We start from the raw sequence: 25,144 nt of genomic DNA on the forward strand, positions 1-25,144 counted from the left end.
TCGGTATACATGGTGGCCAGCATCTCCGAATCCCCAAGAGTGGCCACAATAAGCGGGTTCCTTTCCATCGTCTTGCCATCGGGGAAAGACATGGCCCGTTGCGCCTGGTTTCTTTACTCGGATTTGCGTGCCGACCCCCAGATCACCAAGGATTGCTGACATCGCTTGCCAACGCCAACCAGCATGTCGGCTCCCCGCACCGTCAACTGCCGATGTTCCGCTGGGGAATCGCCTGGACTCCTTGTTTGTCTCCAAGAGATCGCTGGGTCTCGAGGCCAGCTATCCAGGGACACGGTCATCAGACATCATTTCCGTATATAATGACAGACGCCAGTGCCTTGCTGCCATCCTTTGTTTGTTCCAGTCTACTAAACAGGAGTACAAGATGGCTCTCGTATCAGAAATCCTGGAGCGTGCATCGTTTGCATCCAAATATGCTATCTACATCCTTCCCTCTCTCCTACTGCTGTATCTCACACAGCAGTACTTCCGCAATGGGCTTCATCGTTACCCCGGGCCAGTGCTGGCCAAGTTCACAAACCTATGGCGGTTCTTAGATGTCCGCAGTCGACACTCTGAAATCACCCATATCGGGCTGCATCGCAAGTACGGCGATGTCGTCCGACTCGGGCCAAACACTCTATCGTTCTCGTCTCCAAGCGCCATCAAGGTGATCTACGGCCTCAACAAAGGCTTCACCAAGGTTTGTCTCTCTGCCATCTCATTCGGCTCGCCAGAACTAACAACTACATCGCAGTCCGAATTCTATCCCGTCCAAATGACAGTCTCAAAGGGCGAGCCTCTCCCATCCCTCTTCTCAACCTTAGACGAGAGCTTTCACGCCAACCTTCGCCGCTCCGTCAACCACGCCTTCTCGATGTCCTCCTTAGTCCAGTACGAGCCCATGGTCAACGAAACAATCGAGCTCTTCCTGAACCAAACCGCCGCCCTCTTCGCAAGCCCCGACCAAACCTGCGACTTCGCCCGCTGGCTGCAGTTCTTCGCCTTCGACGTCATCGGCAGCATCACATACAGCAAACGCCACGGCTTCATCGAGAAAAACCAAGACATCGACGGCATCCTCAAGTCCCTCGCCCGCATCTTCGACTACTCCGGCCCCATAGGCCAAATGCCATGGCTGGATAAACTCCTGTGGAAGAACCCGGTCTTTGACGCACTCCAGAAATGGGGGCTCGCTGATAACTCACACCCTGTAGCGATCTTTGCGCGCCAGCGCATGAACGAGCGCATGTCTTCTGATACCTCCTCCTCCTCCTCTACCACCACCACCTCAAACACAATTTCAGATTCAGATCCAAAAACACAAAAAGAAGACCTCCTCACCAAATTCATGAAAGCAGGCAAAGACCGGCCTGACTTCATGACGGAGAAGCGTGTCCTCACAATGGCCGTGTCCATGGCCTTCGCGGGCTCCGAAACAACCGCCATCAGTCTCGCCGCCGTCTTCTACTACCTCCTCAAAAACCCAGCGTACATGGCTCGTTTACGCACCGAACTCGATACCGCTGCCGCAGACGGCACAATCGAAAACAGACCAACTGGCCTCGTCTCCTGGTCTGAGTCCCAGAAACTGCCTTTCCTCGATGCTTGCATTAAGGAGGCTTTCCGGATTTGTCCCGCGGCGGGGCTACTGCTTGAGCGGGTTGTGCCGAAGAGTGGGATTGAGATTGCGGGTGAGTTTGTCAAGGGGGGGACGATTGTGGGGTGTAGTGCTTGGGTGATGCATAGACGGGAAGAGATATTTGGGCCTGACGTTGATACATTTGATCCGGATCGGTGGTTGAGGGTGGATGCGGAGAAGTTGAAGATTATGAACGGCACGATGTTGCAGTTTGGGGCTGGGGCGCGGACGTGCATTGGGAAGAATATTTCCCTTATGGAAGTTTATAAGCTCGTTCCAAGTTTCTTGAGGAGGTTTGATGTATACAGCCCCCTTTTCCCCTTTCCCCTTTTCCTGTTCTTCGGATGAAGCTGACAATTTGTATAGGTGCAACTGGCGTATCCGGATCAGGAGTGGGAGTTGTGGAATGCTTGGTTTGTGAGGCAGTATAACTTTAAAACCAAGTTTACCGAAAAGCAGATCAAAGTATAGTCCAGATCGTATTTTGTGAATGTTGAAACGGTCATCGCGAATTTATACTATTAATCATATCCTGATACCGTCAAAATATATAGTTCGGCAGCTTGAACGATTTGCCCTGTTTCAGAGTGCCAATGCACCAACCAATACAGATTTAGATACCTTTAGAGCATCATTCCTTGATTGGAAATATGAAATCAACAGGCAATACTAAATGCTGGGCAACATTGACCGGGGAGTCAGTTGGTGCCTTAGGCGACACTCACGTGTTCGCCACTGATGGGCAATTTTGGACTACAACTTCCACATCCGCGATGCTAAGTTCTTGCCCACCGTCGAGGTTAAGGATGACTTGCCGCGACCCAGCCTGCAATGAAATCGACCCCCCCTGAACACTCTGTTGGATGCCTCGTAGAAAGGCCAACGACCGTGCGGGTCCGGTGAAGACCCGTAGTCGCGAAGGATGCTCCGAGTGCCGCGCGAGTCGGGTGCGCTGTGATACCAAGAAACCGGCCTGCACTAGATGCGCGGAGCGAGGCCTAACTTGCTCTACGAAGGTCGTTCTGAAATGGGAATCGGAGTTTGCGAGTAAAGGCCGGGCTTTTGGACGAGCTGGAGTTTGGAGTAAATCCAAAGGCGCCGGAGACCAGCCGTCGACACCATCAACTTCCAGTTTGGATACTTCGTCCCTTGACGAGCAAGAATGGTGTTTCTTTCCGCGGGTCGAGCCCTGGAATTTTATCAATAGTTCGACGGACGCGTTTCAGCTGCCGTGCCGGGTCAAGCCCGCAGACGATGACCACGCTGTCGTTAAAGCTGGGGATAGTCGGCTAATCCCTTCTTCCCACGGGGTAGAATCAGTGATGCTGCAGTTAGCGGTGCCAGTGCCACCTTTATCAATATTTCCGCATTTTGCTGGAAATATGCACGGGCAACTGTTCGAATATTATGTTCAACGCATTTGTCCGAGAACGATTGCAAGTGCGAATGCTCCATCTCCACTAGCTTCTATAATCATACCTTTTTGCTCAACGGCGTCTGAAACCGTTTCTAAAGCTGTTTTAGCTTTGGGAGCTTGTGCTTTGGCTCAAAATGACCCGGCTTACTGTGCCATTGGACTTCGCTTCAAGTCCGAGGTTATTCGTGGGCTCCGCCACAACCTGACAGCCACTGGAACGCTTGTTTCGTCAACGTACGCAGAACTACTAGTTGTCATGATGCTTTTATGTCTTTATGAACTTGTCGATCACTGCGACGAGCGTTGGATTGTTCACCTGAAGGGCGCGAAGGAGCTCATACGTTTCAGACGTCAGCAAGCTGCTTTACCCGCTCCAGGAAATGATGAAGTCACGTCGTTTTCCGAGCGGTTCTTCGCTTTTCAGGATATCATGGGTCGTACCGCTTGTGGCAAACAAGCTCNGTTTGGGGCCGACTACTGGCGGCACAACGAACACAAAATTGACCCTTGGATGGGATGCAGCCCAGAGCTGGTTTCAATACTGTCAGACATTACAGAGTTGAGCAGAAAAAGACGTCAATTAAGTTCGGGCTCGGACCAAGTGGCAATGTCATTGAGAGCGGCGAAGTTGTGTCGCGGGCTGGAGGAACTGGCGCAGGACGAGGATGGGGGAGATGAAGCCCTCCAGGCCCTCGCAGAGTTGAAGCGACTCGCTGCAATACTCTATCTGCACTGCGCATTGCACAACGCTTCACCAGCAACAGACCTGGTGGTTAGTTATGTCAGGAGGATATTGAGACTTGTTTCGGAAGTGCTTGGTGCGGGTGCCTGTATAGGCCTGTCATGGCCTGTCTTCGCTGCCGCTGTCGAACTCGATCCGCTCAACGATGAGCTCTGGAAAGATGCCGACGGTAACACTGTGTGTGGGCGGCCACTGGTTTTACGCGCATTGGCTGCCATGTCGGAGTCGAACATCTTGAGCGTTGCCCGCACCAGAGCAGTCATTGTGAAGGTGTGGCAGGTTCGTGATAATGTGCTGAAACCACCATTGGGCGACATGCCCGATTGCAATGATTGGGAGCGCTATGTTGTTCCTTTCAGCGAGGCAATGAGCTTGGCATAGTCATGAAATATAATGAAAGTTAACGATTCTGAAGTCACATATCTGCTATTGGATAGAGAAGGAGGGATCCATCCTTGGTTGTTCTTGCCTTGTAGTGCATCTGATGGTCGTTCCTTCCGTTCGCGATTGGCTTGAAAGCTGGCCCTCCCAAATAAGAAAGAGCAACCAATGACCTCACGCTCAGGGCACCTGCCCTGAAGCCTTTGTATAAGGGGGGCTTCTATAAGGGCATAGTCAACGTTGGACATAAATCTTAGTAATCAGCGTAACGAACCATTAACCAATAATATCGAGGCTTTCCGAGTGCGGGGCGAGGCCGGATCAGGCAAGATGAACGTCAGTGCAGTCGATCCAACCAAAACGCATCTCGAAGTGACGATGGTCTGTTGTTGATCGCGCCGTATGCGTCTTAAATAACGTGCACTTCGTCCATCGACACCGTTTCGGACATTTCGGACATTCTATTTATGCCACTGCTTTGGCTTTGATCCTTGACGTTGAAACCGTTCCCCTCTTTGACGCGAAACCACAGCGCTTAACACCCGCTTAACACCGCGCTTTAAAGACACCCCGTCCCCTCGCGACTCGAAGTCCTCTACTTCGACCATCTTGCAATACGCCCTGCATCAACCCCAATCACAATATGAATGCATAGGACCGGGTCTGGCGAGTGAATAGCATGACACCATCGATGACGCCTTCCACAGTTTCTCATAGCACCCCTTCTCATCCATTCGCGAGTAATCTCAGCGAACAGTTGTCTCAGCGGTCTGAGTTGGAACGCTCTGAGTTGGGTGAATCAGGCACCCAGACCGACTCTGCAGGAGACAAACCAGGGTTTCCCGTGCGCCCGTCACCAAAAGCACGGTCCCTATCCGATGCCTCCAAACCTTCTACTTCTCTTTCTCCCATCGGTGGTGAAGAGCGTCCCTCCAGCAAAGATGACTCTGCCTTAGCATCCGCCCCCCAAACGCCACGCCGGACCTCCGCAAATGGCGCTCCCATAAACCTACAATCTCTACCACCGAAAGTTTCTACGCCCGCATCTTCCTCTAGTCGTACCCCTCTCTCGCCGAAGCTTGATCCATCTCACATATACAGCGGCTCCCCAGGCTCGGTTCTACCTCGCCGCTCCCGCGGGCTTGACTTCTCCCGAGCGTGCACAAACCTTCATCACTCGATCTTGGCAGAATCGTCACCAGACTCATCGCCGACGGTGGGTGGCAGAGGTGTGGCTATCCCGCAACGCCGTGGATCACACGGTTCCACCTCAGTTCATCCGTTCTCGACGTCCAACCCCGCCGATCGAAATACCATCTCGAGCTCCATGTCAAGCGTTAATATGATGGAGTCGGATACTAGCAGCAGTGAGGAGGACGATGAACCGATGCTTGGAGATCGAGATGATATTATAATGAACACACCTCAGGCAAAAAAGCTGGCCCCAGGCTTCAACGCGTTTGGTGGCGGAAATGTAGCCAGCCCCGGTACAGACTGGATGGGCAACTATTCCCAGGCAGCAGCAAGCTTATTGAGTTTTCAGCGAGCTCGCTTTCGAAAAGGACGCAGCAGACACAGCTCCAGCAGTGCAAGCGGGAACAGTTCCAAGCAAAGCCCGGCTCCTTTGTCTCCACCAGTAATGAAAAGCATAGAAAACGGGAACGGATACTTTGGCCATAGAAATGGCGGCCCTTCTCGGCGGGAAAGCTTGAGCATGGGAACGCGTGATCTGCGGCTATCGGATATGAGTGACGATGGGGAGAACCGCGGCCCTCGTGGTCATAGCCCAACCGGCGCAAAGACTGAAGGCAGCGGCCCTCTAGGTGTTATTAGGCGTGCCGTTACTAGGCGGGGGAGCTTGTTGGTAAGTGACCTGTACGGCATATTTACGACACCCAGCAACTAACCAAACCTGTAGCCGAAAACAAAAACATTTGCACGTATCCGAGCGGCTCTAATGGAAGAATCAGCGCCCATTGACAGCGATGCCAAGCGGGAGGCTGAAGTAATCCGCCAAGTGCGCGAAACTGAACCGGATATGCCCCAAACATCGCCAGTACTGTCGGCCTTCTCGTCACCAAATGCATTCGTGCCACCTGGTTTGGGGGAAAATGACGAAGGCACAGAAAGGCCTGCTACGTCCCTACCTGATGAGCCCAGCTTCAGCGATCAGGCTAATCGGAACTCTGGTGGCCCGGAGTTCTGGAATTCTTTCGATGAACGTTATCGTACCCCGCCACCACCTCTACGCCCGCACGCTGCCTCCTCAGTGTCGGAGGAGGATATAACGATGGACATGACGCCATCAAATACCGCCGAGTTTGTTAAGCCTGGTGAAAGACCCGCGTCGCGTGCTTCAACTCCGCTCCCTAGCCAGTCAGGAGTGATTTCAGAATTACGCAGAAAGCGACGACGAGAGGACGATTTCGATCCTAATTTGTTCAAACGGAGAGCCGTGTCTCCGAGCATGAGCGCGCAGAGCAGCCCAGTCATGCCTAATTCCCCGGCCGTGACCGACCAGGGGCCTAATATATGGGGTCCGCCAAAGTCAAACATCGGCCCGCTTTTCAACGATCGATCAGAGACTGCTCCTCGGAATATACCCACCACCCCTCATTCTGGGACCTTGAAGAGGGTGGGCATGCAGGGCATGAATGAGGCGAGCGATGGCTTCATGAATATGAGCATTGAATAAACGGGCGTGAAGAATAATAATGCTCATACCAGAAGCGAACCACACTTGGCTGAAGACATAGACTGATTTCGTTGGACATCTATAGCGTTGCCTTTCACCTTGAACTCTACCGGATAATTCTTGCTAGCGGGTAGTGACGGCGTTGAAGAGCCATATAACGACCAGGCGGGTCCTTACATAGGTCGATATTTTAAATAATATTATTAATGATACTGCAAATTGTTTTAAACAGTCGCTTGAACTTTTTCTTACTGGCCGCCGACTGGCCGCCGGGCGATTTGTATAGGAGCCTAGCCGGGGAATGCACGTGCACGGCTAGGCGGTCGAGCGGCTTGTTGACACCGCGGACGGAGCTGTTCTCCTCACCCTCCGCTTGAGCTCTCCAATTACTGCGCTTTCTTATCAATTTACTGGTCAATTCCCCTTTCCGAAATTCGCATTTGCACCCATCCCATCTCCTACCAGACCAGCTTTGTCCTCCAACCCTCATGGCATCAACCGTTGAACTTGCATCCTCGTTCATTGAGGGTGCCCCGCCCGGCGAGGTACGTCAATTCTACAGCTTGCTTACATGGACTTCATATTGACAATTAGCTAACATACGTTATATCCAGCTCGGTGATGTCGTATCCGGTATTTCGAACCTCTTTCCAATCCATCCTGAATGCCCAATGCCCAATGTCCAATCCCCTACCCCGCACTCCAGCACACACCGCAAGCTATCGCGAGCCACAACTGAAACCTAATTTCTCCGTGACTGTTCAGACATCAAAACCCTGACCTCCGACGGCGACGACATCATCCCCTCTCTCGCACCTGCCTTCGAACGATACAATGAGACACAGCTGGCGACCGTGAAGCTGCCGGGAGCTAGTCAGGAGGTTGGTCCTGGAACACCGACTGTTTGACCATAGACAACACCATGACTGACCTCCAACGTGGCAGGTTATTGTGAGCGAATTCAACAAGCTTGAGGGGAACCGATACTTTGATGTGGAAAGCCAGACGTCGTTTGAAGTCGACCATGTTGCGCAAGTGAGATTTTGTCCATACCGCGGGTTAGGATAAAGGTGCTGATAAGTGTGATAGGAAGCTTCGGCGTCGCAGTCCTACGTTTTGGACTCACAAAATGCCGACCTGATGTATGTTGGCTGCAAATGCTGTTGTGCTTTTGTCGAACCGCGGACTGATCTTCTGGCAGCAAATCCCTTCTCAAGGCGCTGGAAAAGCATGCCCAGGAACACTACCCAGCATCTTCCTACGGTGTATACCCGATTGAGAACGACTCGGCTGTTGCCATTCTACTAGTTGCCAACCGCTACTCCCCCAACAACTTCTGGTAACTTGGCACACCCACACCTTGCGGCCAATTAGAGGACAGCCCTGATTCATTTCTATAGGAACGGCCGGTTCCGCTCTATCTACCAAGTCCCCGTTGGCGACTCCACAACCATCACCGGGAAGATCCATGTCGATGTGCACTACTACGAAGACGGAAACGTCGCGCTCAACACCACGAAGCCCATCAGCGTATCCGTACCCAACGCCACCGCTGAGAGCATCATCTCGCGCATTGCGGCCGCCGAGCGCAGCTACCAGGAGGAACTGAACAAGGCCTTTGGTCAAATGGCTGAGGGTGCCTTCAAGTCCCTGCGGAGGCAGCTCCCGATCACGAGACAGAAGGTTGAATGGGAGAAGGTAGGCGGGTACCGCTTGGGACAGGATATCTCTGGTGGAAAGGGACGGTGAGAGTACGAATATGTACGGTGTTAGGTTATTTATTTATGCACATAGTGAGATACAACTGATTTGTTTGGGATGAATTATACTCCATGCCTATTTAATATACGTATGTATCTAAAGCCCTGAGTGTGGATGCAGGGTGACTTGGCCGTCCGAGTACTATTCTTCAACCTGCAGACTGCCACTTAGATCTAGTGCTTTGTGACCCTGTTATAACCAGAACATCGATACCCAGCAGCTGTTGAATGCCGAAAGTAAACAGGACCCCTTCGTTTTCATAGTCTAAGATGTCGTATAGTAGCTGGAAGCACTAGATACACCTGGTGCCCAAGAAGATCGAGTCTTCGCTGGCCACCCCGCCGCAGCAATGCGCGGCTGGTGGTTAGCCAGCTGTCTCTGACGCAGTATATCCAATCCGGAGTGTAATCAAGGAAATGTCTTCCAATTGGCGTGGGAGTTGCCAGACATAAAGAACAATGGATGTGGTGACACACTCTGTATTTGGGTGTTGGGATGCTATTCCCCGGACAGCGGCTGGTCCACGGAGACATCATCGGCATTCAAGGAGCGAGGGTATATGCAGGTATCTGCCTCGGAGTTCACTTTCGGATGAGGAGAGGGAGTGGGGTGCGGCTGCAACTGCACCTGCTCAACAGGAGGCCTGGTTGAATCCAGTCGAAGAAATAGGTTGGTTGCTGCGTACGATTGTATAAAGTGCCTGTTGCGCGAAGTATTAAATTCAACATGAAACCAAACTCGCTAATAGATCCCTGAATAGACCGGGATGATCGAATTTGGCCTTCGCGGCGGAATCACTGAATTCCTGCTAGAGGGGGTTCTAGACTGCCCAGGTATGCCTTGATAACCGTTCCATGCTATGCCTTGGTCTGTCTCTGCCTGATGGACCATCTGTGTAGGGTCTGAAGCAAGTAGAGTCACACGGCGCGATGGGACGAGAACAGGTACAGGTTAGAGTTCTCGCCCACAAGCGGTCGATCAGAGAGATGACAATGCTGTATCTCTCCCAGATCCAAGGAAGAGATACACCAGAACGTATCCTGGGGGAGATAGTTGGAAGATGGGTAAAGGGGAAAACGATGGGTCAAGGCCAGGCTTCTTCTTCAGTTATAGGGTCTCTCTATCTTCGAAGTGTCTTCATAAGTTTGAGGATAAAAAGGTGAGCGAGAGTCATCGGGGCGGACAGCCTGAAAAAAGAAAGGAAGGTTGGATTGAGTAGTATAAGGCTGTCGAGGAGAAGGTGGGAAGAGGGTATTTATAGACGCGAATCAGGCAGCAGGAGAGAGAGGTCGTGACTTAGTTAATGGCTATGAGCATTCATTTAATCTGTCAAGTAGACTGTCTCCACACCCAGGTTAAGATGACAGGGTAGTCATAGGTGCTTCCATAGTCCAGTACAGTACAGCTAATTAGAATACATTCTTGATCACCATGAATACATCCGTGACCGCAACTCCATAACGCCAACTTGGGCTACTACACTCAGTACAACACCATACTCGACACGAAAAGCAGAAACACTCAAGGAACACTGTACCACCAAGAATCAGCACGCAGTGCCCGCGCACCTGCACCCGCACCAGAGTCTTCGTCATCCGAACCCCCATCCCGCTCTGTAGGCTTCATCGTCGGCTCTTCACATCGGAAACTCGCCGATCGATATAGATCTCCTTGCTTGTAGACAGGCCGTTTCGGGTACTTGCACAGATCTCGGGTCATCTCCTGTGCACCACGGCCGATTGTCCTCGCCGGCAGGGTCTCAGGCGGGTTTCCGCGTTCGACCCAATCCATCAGCGCAAGCATGGGTCTAACCGGCTGAGGGCCACGACCACCTGCACAGTGTCCAACACCGGGTGCAGTGAAGACTCGATAGAAGTCATCAACAGCGGACTGACTGCCGAGTTTCGCGGCCACGTCATCGTGGAAATGAAGTAGATGTGAAGGCGGGATGTACTGGTCCGCAAGCCCAACCCAGCTCAACAGTTTCCCGCCGGCTGATTTGAAGGCAGAAAGGTCGAGGTATTCGTCGCCAATGTATGCTCCGCCCAGCTTGACTGATTTGTCGAATGCTTCGAAGAACTCTGCGTAGCTCATTTTGGTGATGTCAGTTATTTCAGGGACGATGATACTCTTGAGCCAGGCTGCACCTGGGGGAAAAGGCCTGGGTATCCATTCGCCGTTGTGGTAGATAGTCCCTGCGACGCCAGAGAAGTCTGCGCCGGGTGCGGTACCAAACCAGAGCTCTGTGCCGTCACTCTTGCGTGGGCCTTCGAGGATCTTCTTGACAATCGTTGCGTGTCTGGCGGTTATGGTTATAACGCCTACCGCTCCGCAGGGGGCAACTGTATCAACCAGGCTGGAAGAGTCGAACTCCTTAGGGCAAGATCTCAGAAGATCGTAATCCGAGATGAGACCATCCTTGGCGCCGTCGAGCGGATCACACTTTTCAATGATGACCGACTGGTATTTATCAAAGACGCAAGAAGGTACGATCTCGCCTTCGTTGTGCATGACGACAACAGGCCAAAAGGTAGCTGGAGCGACGTACTCTTCTCCGAGCGATGGAGAAGCTGCGAGAATGCCGTCAAAGTCCTTGGGATACTTTGCTGCTGCTGCATATCCCTGTCTTCCACCCTGCGAACAACCAGTCCAGTATGAGTATTGCGGACCGGCGCCATAGTATTGCTTGATGAGGTCCTTGGAGACAACAGACATGTCGTGGATAGAGCGCCAGCCAAAGTTGACGAACAGGGCCTCGTTTGGCGACCCATCCTTATTCAACGCCCAAGTGCCAGTCTGAGGGTCGACGGTATGGTTGAGGCTCAGTCCGGCATCGCTGGACGAAGTCGCAAATCCGGCAGCGAGGGGGCCAACCATGTTGAAGTCATATCCAGCCGCGATTCCGCCACCACCAGTCGCAGTGTATCGGCGATTCCATTTTTTGTGGGGAGGAAGCCACACAGAGATGAGCTCGGTGTCGTTCTCACCGGGGTGAGTCAAGGCAACCGACACATTGCAGAAATCTAGCTTGGGAATGCCTCCCTGGAGGCCTGGCGGAGTCTCGCCGGTGATGTCTTTGATCGGGGGATAAGTGAAGTCTTGGACTGAGTGTGAAGTTATCCAGAGCACCTCAGCCTCGGGGATGGTAGGGGCTTGGAGGCCGATGCATCGCGACCCCAAGGCCGGGGCTGCCAGGTTTGCGAGATCCATCCTTGTCAGTACTGACCCTGAAGAAAGGGAGAAGAGATGTGGGATGGGTTGGTTTGACGGAGACGCAGTTGGGTGGACGTGTGTGACTCGGTGACGTTGTGTTATATACGGCTGGGAGGAAAGGGCCTGAGGCAGCGCGATCTTATTCACAAGCTGCAGAATCTGCACCAGTCAGCTTGTGCCAGTTCATGTCGGTCTTCTGACTGCTGCAGGGTTCGATTTGCTCCGATTGGCCCGGACGGTTTTATATGCAGGAACCAATGCAGCCCTGGGTTGTTGATATTGACGCCTGTCCGGTCTGGTCCGTGATATTCACTCGCTGGGGGAAGATAGGACTGATAGTGGCTGAGTTGCAGACTCATCTTTCAAGGAGTGAATATGTATGAGTCAACTTTAGAATTACACCGGGACCGTGATTCACATCCTAACGGGTATTAACCAGCCGCCAGGGAATACATTCATTGCAAATAGCATTTGCACATCCAAAGCCAGAGTAATAATGCTCTTGTACTACTACGGCAACTCAGATCCACGATGCTGCGCCTATAGTTCCATAAATGGGCCGAGTAATCTGTACAAAACGAATCGCCAGTGTAGGTGCTGCGTTGTCCCTGCAGTGCGTAAAGCCGTTCGTAGAACCCATCCCGTACATCGCCAGCAACACTCTTCGGATCTTGGCCTGGGAGCAAATGAGACGATATCAGGGCTTTCGTTTATTGGGAGCGTTCCTGCATCGGTCATGTCAAGCCATCGTGAATAAATACACCAGACGCCCTGAAAATAACAACCAAATCATGAATACCGAAGACTAAGACCGATGATCATGCCGACAATCCCGCCCGATATAAAGCCAATCAAAACACATTTGAGATAGTACGTAACGACCCTTGACTTCGATCCATGCTTCCATTCGCGGACTGTGTCGTCCCATGTCCGGATCTTGTTTTTCTGGACTGGGTAGGTTTGTTGGGCTTCGTAGTCGTAGGGTAGGGGCGAAGTTGCGTGTACTTGAGCCGGTTGTTGGAGCTTTATGTCTTCACTCATGGTTGTTTATTCTGTGTCTGGAAGTGTGTTAGTTACGCCAAGTAGACATTATCGGGGTGATGGACACTCAACATACCTCGCTCTAATTAAGTATTTGACAGACAAAATACTCTGGGCGACCTTCGATAGAGTTCAAATAAATTTGACATATGTCAAGCAGCACGGGGCCAAGGATAAATAACTCGGGGGAATCGAACTGATGAGGCTGTGTCTTGCGTGACGAATCCACCAAAAAGCCTGCAGAAGAGGCAGTGAGAACTAGACTGCTAGTGCGCCCCGTCGAGTCGAGCTCGTGCCTGCAAGCACCACTTTATCCGCCCAGAATTGGGGCCAAAACTGCTGTGACGCAGTCTGTACCCCGGTCGGGCGCGGGCTCGAGTACTGATATGTGCCGCCCGTGCAAGGGTACCCGCGATGACTGCTCCCAGGCTTCTCGGAGAATATGTTCAAATATACCGTACTTTGTATTCAATAATAGTTACAGTGTCGGACTCGACCACGTTCGGAGGCCGAAGGACCAACTCGGGAGTCAAGTCCGAGTCAAACAGGCGATCACTCGGAACGAACCCGACAATTGAGTCCTATGCAAGGCCTCAAACAGGATTCGATATCCGTCAAGGTCCCGCTCTTCATTGCACACTTTGTTGTTGTACATGAGAACAAGGGCTGAAGGAGGACAGAAATAGTGGTTTAGGGCTTGAGTTGTCACGTTTGTGCAACGAAGGCTTTTCCCATTGTATAACGAGATAGCAACGGGAGTAGTATTTGGGAAAAAAAATAAGTACACCTTGTGTAACACCGGCGAGTATGTACTCTGTAGTTCTCTTAAGCTTTGCGCCACGCGGAATGGCGGAACCACGTGTCCGCCATACAGTGAAGAGAGGAAGCGAGGAATGAGCGCCGATGAGATGATGCCAACTCGTTTGTCGCCAGTCCATCGAATATGGCCCAGTAATTCTATATCCGCGCCAGATTAGGTCGAGCTCACCGATATGTACTGTCACTTGCGACAGAATTGATGCTGGTTAGTTTTATAGTTGTAATTATTATTGGCAAGGAGGTGGACGTATGAGATCATTGCTCGTCGCTGTATACGGCTTGGCAGCTCATGAAAAACGAACTGGCCACTGGCCGTGCCGATAAGCTTAAATAGAGTGCAGGAGAACAGAGAACCACGGCTACTTTATCCATGTCGCACAATTTCCAAGGAAAATCGCACTGTAAATACTTGGGTGGCGCACTGCGTCATAGAGCGTCACACGTGACAGGAACAAACAGGCGCTGTGATGTCACCCATTGTCGCCCCGATGGCCTCGACCTCGATCTTCTTTATTAATATCTCCATGGATTGTCCTTTTCCAACCTCAAGACCAGACGCCGCTCACAATGTTTGGGACAGGCGACCAGGCCGGCTGCGTCACCTTCAACCAGTATGCCCAGCGCTGCTCCGGCATGGCCCCCTGCCGGAACTGCCGCCGTCGCCTGGGCGAGCACGGCGCACAGCCTGACGGCACCCAGACGGATCCCGAATACTACAAGAATCTTCTCAGAGATACATTCCGGCTAATCCAAATGACCGACGAAGCGGGGATCCAGCCGTTCCTAGAGCTCGTCCGGAATGGCGCTACATTCCCAGAGGCGCGCTGCTATCTTGACGAGCTGTCAAAGGGTCTACCGACACCGGAAACAGCATCGAGCGAGTCAGTGCGACAGATGGGTCTGCAGGCTGGATACAAGGTCGACAGCGGCCCGCCGCCGTTCCGGTCCAAGGTCATGGATGTTCACTACCTGTGTGATTCTGCGCCGGTCAAGGTTCCCGCGAAGCCGTGGACGACGGTCACAGATGACGATGCGCTGGTGTCGCATCTGATATCGCTGTATTTTACGTGGGATTATCCGTTTTATGCGTTTGTGGACCGCGAGATCTTGATTAAACATATGCAGGCAGGGGATCTGCAGTCCGACTTTTGTAGCCCGTATCTTGTTAATGCGTTACTTGCCAATGCCTGTGTATGTTTTATGTGTGGAATGAGGGTTCTTCAGGGTAGCTAACGTTGATAGCACTATTCACATTACTCCGAGGCGTATACGGTACCCGGGGACGTGAAGACTAAGGGCACGGACTTCCTCGCTGAAGCCGAGCGACACATGCAGAGCAACCACTTCGAGAAAGGCTCCGTCGTGCGACTGGCGTCATTACAAGCCACGCTGCTATTATATGAAAGGTGTGCTGCCGCCTGATCAGGCCACCCGTAGGTCTTGCAGTTTCCCTTGTGCTCATATTCGTTTTACCAGATATTCGATGGTGGGAGACGACGATAACGGGTATATGATGCTCAATCACGCGATTGAAATGGCAGAAGCGCTGGGAGTTATAAACCGGCCCGAGTTGAACCTGAACCGCTCGTTTATGGACGAGGATATGATCTCGTCTGTGAAGCGGACTGCGTGGGGGTTATTCCAGATCGACACGATTGTGCATACGAATTTTCTGCGGCCGAGTCTTGTAACTGATGTTAGCATTGAACGGATTGATCGTGATGAGTCGAAGCCAACGGATATGTGGGTTGCATATCCGTTAAACAGGCCGGAAAGGCCGTCGTGGCTGAGCCAGGCGTTTGACGAGGCTTGTCATCTGTCTTATATAGCTCGAGACATGTCGCGCACGCTGAGCCCAAGATCTGATCCGGGTGGGAATACGCCAGAGCAGAAGTTGGATCTGTATAACAAACTGCGACAATGGGAGGCCAATCTCCCAGTGACGTTTATGCCGAGAGAGAAGCCAGCACCACATATACTGTTGCTACTGTTTGTATACCACATCCTTCCCATCTCGTCTACTAGCTAAACGATTCAGGATGCGATACCACGCACTGCTCATAAACCTCTACTGCGACTGGTTCGACGGCAAGCCCCCATTCAACGCCATAACAGGCCAGGTTGCCCAGGAACCCTCAACCCAAATCGCCGACGCCGGGGCACTCGAAATAGCACTATCATCAGCACGAGAAATCGCCTCACTCGCACGCCTCCACAAAGACGAATACGGCATGGAGCGCGCGCACCAGTTCGCCATGTACGCCATCCTGCTCGCCCTGTTCGCCTTCCTGGAGCAGCAATCCTTCAACGTGCTCGACCACGACTTCCTCTCGTTAACCAGTGCATTCTCGGTGATTGCCGCGCGCTCGCCCATCGGCACGCACCTGTTCCATATATTCTGGCACTCGGTGAAATTCCGGCTGCAGTGCGGCAAGTGGGAGAGTTCGGTGGGGGTGCCCGAGGAGCTGGACGAGCTGTTCTTTAAGAATACGTCGCCTGAGGTTCCGGACCGGTGGAACCACTATGCGGAGGGGCTGGAGCGGTTGTCGGACCAGGGCGAGTATATTGGGAGTCTGGATGGGGGGTGGCAGGCGCATGCGGCGTCGGGGATCAATGATATGCTGCGCAAGTATGAGCGGCTGAGTGTGGGCAAGACGGATGAGATGCATGGGCGGGATGAATCGAGTGGCTTTGGCTTCTCAGACTAACTGTACTATATAAGTACTCTGTAAGTACTGTATAAGTACTGTATAATTAGTGCCTGTAAATTTGAAAATCACCCAGACTATTTTAGAGTCGAGTCCAGGCCCAGAATGCGCCCACTCCAGCCAATCGGCAGCTGCTGATCTGCATGCGCGGTGCTCGCAAATCCGGGCCGGCCCCGTCTTAATAAGAGCATTGCCCTGCTGTAACTCACTACTAGGTAGTTAACTAACAGTAACTAATTCGAATTAGCGATGGCCCAAATGTCTCGCTGAGCTGTGTCCCCAGCTCAAGCGCCCCCTCACACCACCCCATTCCACAATGGACACGCCCAAGAACATCCGTATAGGCTCAACAAAAGTCCGCACAGGCTGCATCGTCTGCAAGTACGCTGTTCACCCCGTCTCCTCAATGTCTATTCCAGCCACCAACTAAATACCCAGAGCCCGCCGAATAAAATGCGACGAGGCAAAACCCACCTGTCGCAACTGCACGCGCTCCAAACGCAACTGCAGCTACACCACCACCAGCCCGCAAGACCCCCAATCCAACCTGCGCATCGTCGTCTACACGCCCCGCGCCAGCTTCGCCACCACCGGCGCGGAGAAGCGCTCGCTGGACTTCTTCCTCGCCCAGATGCGCTCCCGCTTCCCCATCCACTTCTCCCAGCCCGTGCTCCAGGCCGCACACCGCGAGGACGTCCTCGCCCACGCCGTCATCGCCCTCGGCGCAATGCAGCAGGTCTACGAATACGACGACCCCTCCGCGATCGGCACCTGGAGCCCCATGACCCAGTTCGCCATGCAGCAGTACGGCAAGGCCCTGCGGTTCCTGCAGGATAGGGTGATTCTGCACCCTCGCGGACTGGCCTACGCACAGCCGGATCTGATCCTCATCTCGTGTATTTTCTTTGCTTGCTTTGAGTGTCTGCGCGGCTCGAACCAGGCGGCCATCATCCACATGCGGTCTGGGCTGAATCTGCTCCGGGAGTACGAGTCGGGTTCTCCGCGCACGGGCTCGCTTGTCCCGAGACGTACGATGCGTTCGCTGTTCACCAGGTTGGATAATCAGCTTATTGAGATGCGCGGGAGTAGTCTGAGCATGGCCTCCCCGCAGGATAGCCTTGAGGTTGTAGCGCGGAACCCGACTCCAGAAGACGACGTGCACGATGCGCTGAATAGCCTATGGAACCATATTCTGCATGGGATGCTAGATTCCGCACGGGCAGTCGCAAAGGGCGAGCCGGGGGGGGAGGCAATCACGACGCCGCAGAATGATGTCAAGACGAATATGAAGGAGCTGCATGATGCATTTATGCGAGATCCGATAGGCTATGGGGTGGATTATGGGCAGGACCCGGATATCCTGCGGATTTGGTTCTTGCTCTCGCCTATGCTGTTGACGGCGCATACGTGGGATCCTGCGGATGCTTGGGGACCGCATAATGATAACTTTGCGAGAATTGTTGCCTTGGCTGAGGGGTATATTGCGCGGAGTGCGGTGCAGCATCCGAGTCGGAAACGGACGTTTGGGTTTTCTCTTGGGGTGGTTCCTCCTCTTGTATTGACGGCGACGCGGTCCAAAGACCCAGATGTGCAGCAGAAGGCACTGTACTTGCTGTCTATATGTAATCGGCGCGAGGGGATCTGGGATTCAAAGCTGGCGGTGCAGTTTGCGAGCAAAATGATTGAGCTGGATAAGTCTGTTAGCAATCAGTCGAGTGAGGAACAGGCGGCTATAAGACTGAAGAACCGGGCGGCGACGTTTGATGATATACTTGGTGATGATGAGGATGTACCGCAGCCGGAGCCGGATGTGAAGGAGGAGGAATAAATCCTAATCTAGATGCTGTAAAGTATATACTGCTGGAGTCTGTCATGCTCTTTGTGCAGTGTGCAACTGCTAAATTTGTATATATGGAGAGTATATAGTGTTTATAGCTTCGGATGAATGGGTTCTTTATTTGTTTCTTGTACAACATGACTTTGTATAGGCTGTATCTGTATGGCTGCCTAAGTGCCTCTGTCCAATCCGGGCTTTCCTCTCGTTCGCAGGAACCATGGTCAAGACTGGCCATAGTAACCCTAGCTCGCGATGAGCATACTCCGCTATCAGTGGTGATATATACTGTTATGGAATCAGCAGAGCTCTGAAATTTAACAAGTTTCATTAAAGCTTTGTCTTTATTATATCTCCTTTTTGAAAAAAAAATAAAAATAAATGATTCAAGAGTCTTGCACTTCCGAAATGTACCTACCTGTAAGCTGCAATGACCGCCCCGCCATATTGTAGAAATAAGAACCATTCTTTCTTTCCAGCAGGAGTACATTATACTGTGGCTATGTACATACCTGGGTAGGTATCTGCAGAGTACCTGGGCTTATGAAACACTCCTTCTATCCAATAGAAAGATATTATGGTGTGGCTATGTACCTGATGCACCCAGGCAAATGCCATTTGCGGTTTAGCCCGATCAGCATCCATGACAAGGCTGTCTCCTCCCTCTTACTTTTCTCTCCTCCTTTCCATCTCACTATTTCTCTTTCTCCTCCTTCCTCATCTTGCCAAATGCTTTACCGATTATGCTCCTTGCTAAACACAGACTTCCACGATGAAACGACACCGGCCTCGAGCTGAAGACTTCACAGTCGGCTGGATCTGCCCCCTCCCCCTCGAATACGCCGCAGCAAAAGATGTTCTCGATGAGCTTTACGACGAGGCTGAATATGCGACCGGGCGCATACACAACCATGAAATCGTTATCACCTGTCTGCCTGCGGGCCAGATGGGTACAAACGCCGCAGCAGCTGCTACAGCAAGAATGCTTGCTGCCTTTCCCAATTTGAAGAATGCTCTCCTCGTGGGAATAGCGGGGGGCGTACCGAGTAGGCAGGCAGATATCCGACTTGGTGATGTTGTAATAAGCCAGCCAAACGGACAATATGGCGGGGTTGTCCAGTATGACTTTGGGAAGACCGTCCCCGGTGGATTTCAGCGTGTGGGCTCTCTCAACGCGCCCTCTCATGACCTCCTCACGGCTCTCTCGAAATTGAAGTCCAATCTTGCTTCGGCTAGGAATGCTATCGACGCAAGTAAAACCTACCAACCTCCATCCAATGTCGATACCCTCTTCCAAGCCTCCTACGACCACGTTGGGGGAGAAACGTGTGCTCAATGCCGCCGCGATATGAAAGTCGAGCGAGTGCCGCGGACTGGGGGTGCAGAAATATTCTTCGGTACTGTTGCTTCTGGCAACCAGGTGATAAAGTATGGTGCTACTAGGGACGGGACCAGCTCTAAACTAGATGGCGTTCTGTGTTTCGAGATGGAGGCTGCTGGTGTGGTGAATTTGGTGCCCTGTCTTGTTATTCGAGGCATCTGTGACTACGCGGATTCACACAAGAACAAGACATTCCAGCCTCTCGCAGCGGCAGCTGCAGCCACGTGTGCCAGGGAGATTCTTTTATATTTGCCACACAGGCCTACAGTGAGGAATGAACAAATAGAAATTCCTATGCGTTCATGGACAGAAGGCCGGAACCACCAGAACCATCGCGACCCAGAACTCCATTATGAGGCGCAGATATCACAAAGACAGATTTATATGGAGTCGCTCAGGTTCGACCAGATGGATAGCCGGCATGCAACAATTAAGATGGCGCATGTGAAAACGTGCCATTGGCTGATAAATTGTCAAGAGCACAAGAATTGGCTAAACCCCGACTGTTTTGACCAACACCACGGATTCTTCTGGATAAAGGGAAAGCCAGGGGCTGGTAAATCTACACTGCTAAAATTCGCTTTCTCGCAGGCCAGGAAGAAGATGAGAGACGTCAATATTGTGTCCTTCTTCTTTAATGCTCGTGGCGAAGCCTTGGAGAAGACAGTGCTAGGAATGTATCGTTCTCTTCTTTGGCAGCTACTTGAACAGCTGCCAGATCTACAGGCAGTATTCGACACATCATCAGTAGCCACAGGCCACGGGAATCCCCCTACCTGGAGTATCGAAACCCTAAAGGATCTCTTCTGTACAGCGGTTGAGGGTCTTCAAGATCGCTCTGTCATATGCTACATTGATGCCCTTGACGAGTGCAGACAGGAGGAGGTCCAAGATATGTTATCGTTCTTCGAACAATTGGGCGAAATTGCAGCATCCAACCGACTTCGGCTCCTTGTCTGCTTTTCAAGCCGCCATTATCCTCATATTACCGTTGGAAATGAAGTTGAGCTGGTGCTGGAAGATCAAGGCGATCACCACATGGACATTTCCAAGTACGTGAGCACGGAACTCAAGGTAGGGAGCAGCAGACAGGTTCAGCATATAGGAGAAGATATTATAAATCGATCATCAGGAATTTTCTTGTGGGCAGTACTTGTCGTACGTATACTCAACGAGGAATATTCCCGTGGCCACGTTCACACTCTCAAAAGAAGGCTAGAGGAGATACCGAATGGATTGCATTCGTTATTGAAGGACATCTTGACAAGAGACAACAACAATATGGCAAAAACGCTACTTTGCCTACAGTGGGTTCTATATGCAAAACGCCCCTTGAAGCAAGAAGAGCTTTATTTTGCTATTCTTGCTGGAACTGAGTCTTCCGAGTTCCTCGCAGATTGGACAGCAGACCAAGGAGAAGTCGACGAAGAAATTCTCAAAATATCCATGGTCGACTGTTCCAAAGGGCTCGCAGAACTGACTAGATCCACAAAGAATCCAACAGTGCAGTTTATCCACGAGTCTGTTCGTGATTTCCTGCGGGACGAGGGCCTCAACAATCTAGAATTTGGCAGCATTGCCCCAGGACCCAGCCACGACGCCTTGAAAGCTTGCTGTTTGAACTATGTGAACATTGATTTGTCGCCGCGTCTACCGCATTCCCAAGATCTTCCACGAGCCAAATCCCCCGAGGCGAGCTATCTTGTCGAATCTGTATCTCGGAGTTATCCGTTCCTTGAATATGCTGTGCAAAACGTGTTCCACCACGCCAACATTGCGGCCGAGCATGGAATGGCACAGGAACCTTTTTTAGCAGAGTTCCCCACCGGAAGTTGGATCCTGAAGAATAACATATTTGAGAAACACCAAGTACGTCGGTATAGCTCATCTGCAGACCGGGTGTACATCTTAACGGAGCACAAGTGGTTAAAGCTCCTTACGATGGAGTGCTCTATGGGCTCTCCAATAGTGGACTCGGGCCAGCGGTACGGGCATCCTGTATGTGCCGCTGTCACTGGTGGGTGCGACGAAGCAGCATGTATCCTTCTGACGTACGACGCATCCTTGAGGAGGGATTTGGATGGACTCCTCTCAGATGCGTCGGAGAAGGGCTGTGTAGCTACAGTTGGGCTACTTCTTGAGCTCGGCGCCAGCGTGGACGGCAAAGACAGGACAACAAAAACGCCCCTTTGCCATGCTGCAATAGGAGGCCACGAACCAATTGTAAAGATTCTGCTCGAAAAGAACGCTGACACAGAGCTATCGGATGAAGGAGAACGAACACCACTATCTCTCGCATCAACACCTGGCGTTACTAGGCTCCTGCTTGAATCTGGTGCAGAGCCAGAATCGCGGGATTCGCGGGGAGAAACTCCGCTGCTCCATGCCGCTTCTTCATGCTCTATACCGAGAATCAAGCTCTTCTCTAGACCGAGAATCAACCCCCTCTCTATACCGAGAATCAACCTCTTCCTTGACAGTGGCGCGGCTCTTGAATCAAGGGATGACGATGGAAGAACTGCACTATTTTGTGCCGCCGAAAGACCCCTTGGCGCTGAAGCAATCAAGGTCCTGCTTGATCGAGGTGCACATGTAGAATCAAGGGACCATAAAGGGCAAACCCCACTGTCTGTCGCCGCTCGCATGGGTTCGGCTGAAAATGTTAAGACATTACTTGACCGAGGTGCAAATATAGAATCCAAGGATGATAGGGGTGAAACCCCGCTCTCTTATGCAGCTGGACGCTTCTCTAAACCCGACGTCGTTAATGTTCTACTTGATCGAGGGGCAGATATAGAATCAAAGGATAATTCTGGGAGGACCGCGCTTTCTTATGCCATTGAACATGGTCGCAGTGGGACTTTCGAAGTCTTGCTTGAGCGAGGGGCAGATATAGAATCAAAGGATGATTCTGGGAGGACTGCGCTCTTTCATGCCATTGAAAGTGGCCAAAATGACATTTTCGAGGCCTTGCTTGAGCGAGGGGCAGATATAGAATCGAAGGATGATTCTGGGAGGACCGCGCTCTTTTATGCCATTGAAAGTGGTCAAGATGACATTTTCGAGGTCCTACTTCAGCGAGGGGCAGATGTTGTATCAAAAGACTATTCAGGACGGACTGCTCTCCATTATGCAGCCTCGACAAGCAGACATGAGGTAGTAAAGCAACTGCTGACCGGGGGTGCTGATTTGGGAGCAAAAGATAACGATGGGCAAACGCCTATTGATATTGCAAGGCATTCACGTTCGTGGTCTACCCTTGCAATTCTAGAAAGGCGGCGGAAACTAAGGAGAAGGGGCAAACTAGTGTATTCGGACAGCACCAGATGACATAGATCTGTAAATATTGAACCATATCCATAAGGAACAGAGCTATCTGATCGATCTGAGATGCTACATATCTCAACGCCGGTCGGTCTCCGGTTATCTCCGCCCGGTCTCAGCCTTCTCTCAGCGTTGCTCTCAGCTTCCTATCGGTATCCATGCATTTAGAGGATGAGATCGACGAGCTCGGCGCCGGCAACACCCCACTTGGAAACTGGCAGAAACAGCCGGATGAACCATGGGCGCTATTATCAGTGCCTGGTGTTACTAGGCTGTTGCTTGAATTAGGCGCAGAGCTAGATCGCGCGAGATTGACCGGGACAAACTCCGCTTTCCCATGTCGCCGGGGCTCTATACCGAGCATCCGTATCCTGTTGATATCAAGTTCCTGCTTGACCGAGGTGCAAGTATAGAATCAAGGGACCATGGTCGAAGAGTGCCACTGCAAGTATAGAGCCCAAGAATGATAGGCTACACTGTCCAATTCTGTCGAATACAACTTCCGCGATACATCAAAATTGCTTCTTCTTCTTCTTGACCAAGATGCAGATATAGAATCAACTGATAACTCGGGGGAACCCAACTATTCTATGCGCCTAAAAGCCCACGGGGAATGCATGTTGCGAGTTGTTGCTTGAATAGTTCATGAAGACCTACTGTAGAGATTCCTGGCGTTGGGTGCTGATTTGGAAGCCAGAGACAACGATGGGCAGAGACCGATTGTCATGGCACGGCGTGGACATTTGGGTTGGTTATACGCCTTGAAGTTCCAGAAAAAGTGGGGGCAGAGGATTGGAAGGCACAACGCAGTGTGTCATAGCAACAGTCGATGATATAGAGTACGAGTCTCTTAGCTCCGGCCGGTCTCCAGCTATCTCCGCCCGAGCTCGGCCTTCTCGGCTTCCCGTCGGTCTCCACCAGACTAAGTTGTATATAAAGTATAGAAGTGAGTTGAATACCTCCAGATACAACATTATAGAATAATCTCCATCACAATACATCGTCAGAATGTCCAAGCTCGTCGTCTTCGGTGCAACCGGCCAACAAGGCCACGCCATCCTCACCACCATCCTCACCCACCCAACTCTCTCCAAGAAGTATACTCTCCGGGGAATAACCCGCGACGCCAGCAAATCCAAGTCTCAAGCACTCGCTTCCAAAGGGGTTGAAATAACCGAAGCAAACCTCGACGACCCCTCTACCATCACCGCGGCAGTACAAGACGCACACACCGTCGTCCTCATCACAGAAACACAGTACGTGGCGGACCTAAAGGAGCGCGAAACCCGACAAGCAAAGGCCGTCGCGGACGCCGCGATCGCAGCGGACGTGCAGTTCTTCATCTTCAGCACAGCCGTGCACTGCAATAACCTCTGGAATGGTGGACCCGTGGACCAGTTCGACACCAAAGCCGAGATTGAGGCTTATCTCCGCACTCTCCCGTTCAGGTTGGGCACTGCGTATATTGCTCCGGGGATGTTCATGCAGAATCTGGCGACGGTCATGATGCCGACGAGGCAGGAGGATGGGTCGTTTGCTATTGTGGGGGTTAATGATCCGAGAACTAAAATCCCGTTGATTGATTCGGCGGGGGATTCGGGGGCTTACCTTGTTCCGTTTCTTGAAGATCCTGAGGGGAGTAATGGGAAGACCATCTATGCTTCGTCAGTTCTGTGCTCGTTTGATGAGATGGCGGGGATTATCTCCAAGGTATCTGGGGAGGATGTGAAGTATGTGCAGATTCCGAAGAGTGTGTATCAGGGGTTCATGAGTGAGGAGCAGGGGGGGCGGATGGTAGCAATGATGAGCTTCTTTGATGGACCAGGATACTATGGAGAGGGGACCGCAGAGAAGGTTGCTGAGGCTGTGGACTTGGTAAAGAAGTCTGGTGGGATACTAACGAGCTTTGAAGAGTTTGCGGAGAAGAACTTGGAGACTTTGTAATGGACTGTATATAGGGTTGTGAGATGACGATGTCTGAGAACTATAATGGTTAGAGCTTGGAATACAGCATTTTATATTATTTTCCGTACTATACTGCCTACTAACCTAATCTTCAAACGCCTCAATGTACAGTTCCAGCAGATCAACTGAAGGCATACTACATAATATATACAAGCTAAAGAACACTTTTTATCAAATAGTCTTAAAAACGAGCTTTCAAACTGAAGCCATCATACTGCTAA

At 51.7% G+C, this 25,144-nt stretch overlaps 7 protein-coding genes across 7 annotated transcripts; 5 read left to right on the forward strand and 2 right to left on the reverse strand.

The window, feature by feature from the left end:
* Positions 1–385: 385 nt before the first annotated feature.
* On the forward strand, positions 386–6,877 carry ASPSYDRAFT_54049 (uncharacterized protein; the record flags this gene model as incomplete). The annotated part of the gene is made up of 5 exons (XM_040848787.1): positions 386–1,942; positions 2,009–2,059; positions 2,521–4,080; positions 4,838–6,046; positions 6,101–6,877. 5 exons carry the CDS (start codon positions 386–388, stop codon positions 6,875–6,877), a joined length of 5,154 nt encoding a protein of 1,717 aa, XP_040708371.1.
* Positions 6,878–7,241: 364 nt separating this feature from the next.
* ASPSYDRAFT_39300 (F-actin-capping protein subunit alpha) lies at positions 7,242–8,986 on the forward strand. The gene is made up of 7 exons (XM_040845871.1): positions 7,242–7,422; positions 7,492–7,510; positions 7,643–7,758; positions 7,823–7,912; positions 7,967–8,019; positions 8,079–8,216; positions 8,278–8,986. The coding sequence occupies exons 1-7, from the start codon at positions 7,366–7,368 to the stop codon at positions 8,624–8,626; spliced, it is 822 nt and encodes a 273-aa protein (XP_040708372.1). The 5' UTR covers positions 7,242–7,365; the 3' UTR covers positions 8,627–8,986.
* Positions 8,987–10,159: 1,173 nt separating this feature from the next.
* ASPSYDRAFT_138474 (uncharacterized protein) lies at positions 10,160–11,848 on the reverse strand (the record flags this gene model as incomplete). Its single annotated transcript, XM_040840843.1, has 2 exons — positions 10,160–10,879; positions 10,925–11,848. 2 exons carry the CDS (start codon positions 11,846–11,848, stop codon positions 10,160–10,162), a joined length of 1,644 nt encoding a protein of 547 aa, XP_040708373.1.
* A 490-nt stretch (positions 11,849–12,338) lies between these two features.
* Positions 12,339–13,287, reverse strand: ASPSYDRAFT_39305 (uncharacterized protein). The gene is made up of 2 exons (XM_040845873.1): positions 12,969–13,287; positions 12,339–12,909 (listed from the first exon to the last, which is right to left on the reverse strand). Exon 2 carries the CDS (start codon positions 12,890–12,892, stop codon positions 12,641–12,643), a length of 252 nt encoding a protein of 83 aa, XP_040708374.1. The 5' UTR covers positions 12,893–12,909; positions 12,969–13,287; the 3' UTR covers positions 12,339–12,640.
* A 985-nt stretch (positions 13,288–14,272) lies between these two features.
* ASPSYDRAFT_193080 (uncharacterized protein) lies at positions 14,273–18,371 on the forward strand. Its single transcript, XM_040843667.1, has 5 exons — positions 14,273–14,926; positions 14,954–15,117; positions 15,188–15,700; positions 15,750–16,340; positions 16,858–18,371. The coding sequence occupies exons 1-5, from the start codon at positions 14,279–14,281 to the stop codon at positions 18,245–18,247; spliced, it is 3,306 nt and encodes a 1,101-aa protein (XP_040708375.1). The 5' UTR covers positions 14,273–14,278; the 3' UTR covers positions 18,248–18,371.
* A 654-nt stretch (positions 18,372–19,025) lies between these two features.
* ASPSYDRAFT_107246 (uncharacterized protein) lies at positions 19,026–21,590 on the forward strand (the record flags this gene model as incomplete). The annotated part of the gene is made up of 1 exon (XM_040839876.1): positions 19,026–21,590. A coding segment is annotated over one exon (2,565 nt), but the record flags the coding sequence as incomplete, so codon positions are not given.
* A 2,054-nt stretch (positions 21,591–23,644) lies between these two features.
* Positions 23,645–25,049, forward strand: ASPSYDRAFT_334331 (uncharacterized protein). The gene has a single exon (XM_040845089.1). The coding sequence runs from the start codon at positions 23,967–23,969 to the stop codon at positions 24,900–24,902; it is 936 nt and encodes a 311-aa protein (XP_040708377.1). The 5' UTR covers positions 23,645–23,966; the 3' UTR covers positions 24,903–25,049.
* The last annotated feature ends 95 nt before the right edge of the window (positions 25,050–25,144 follow it).

The sequence above is a fragment of the Aspergillus sydowii genome, assembly GCF_001890705.1.
Source record: "Aspergillus sydowii CBS 593.65 unplaced genomic scaffold ASPSYscaffold_1, whole genome shotgun sequence".
Taxonomy (NCBI): Eukaryota; Fungi; Ascomycota; class Eurotiomycetes; order Eurotiales; family Aspergillaceae; genus Aspergillus; species Aspergillus sydowii.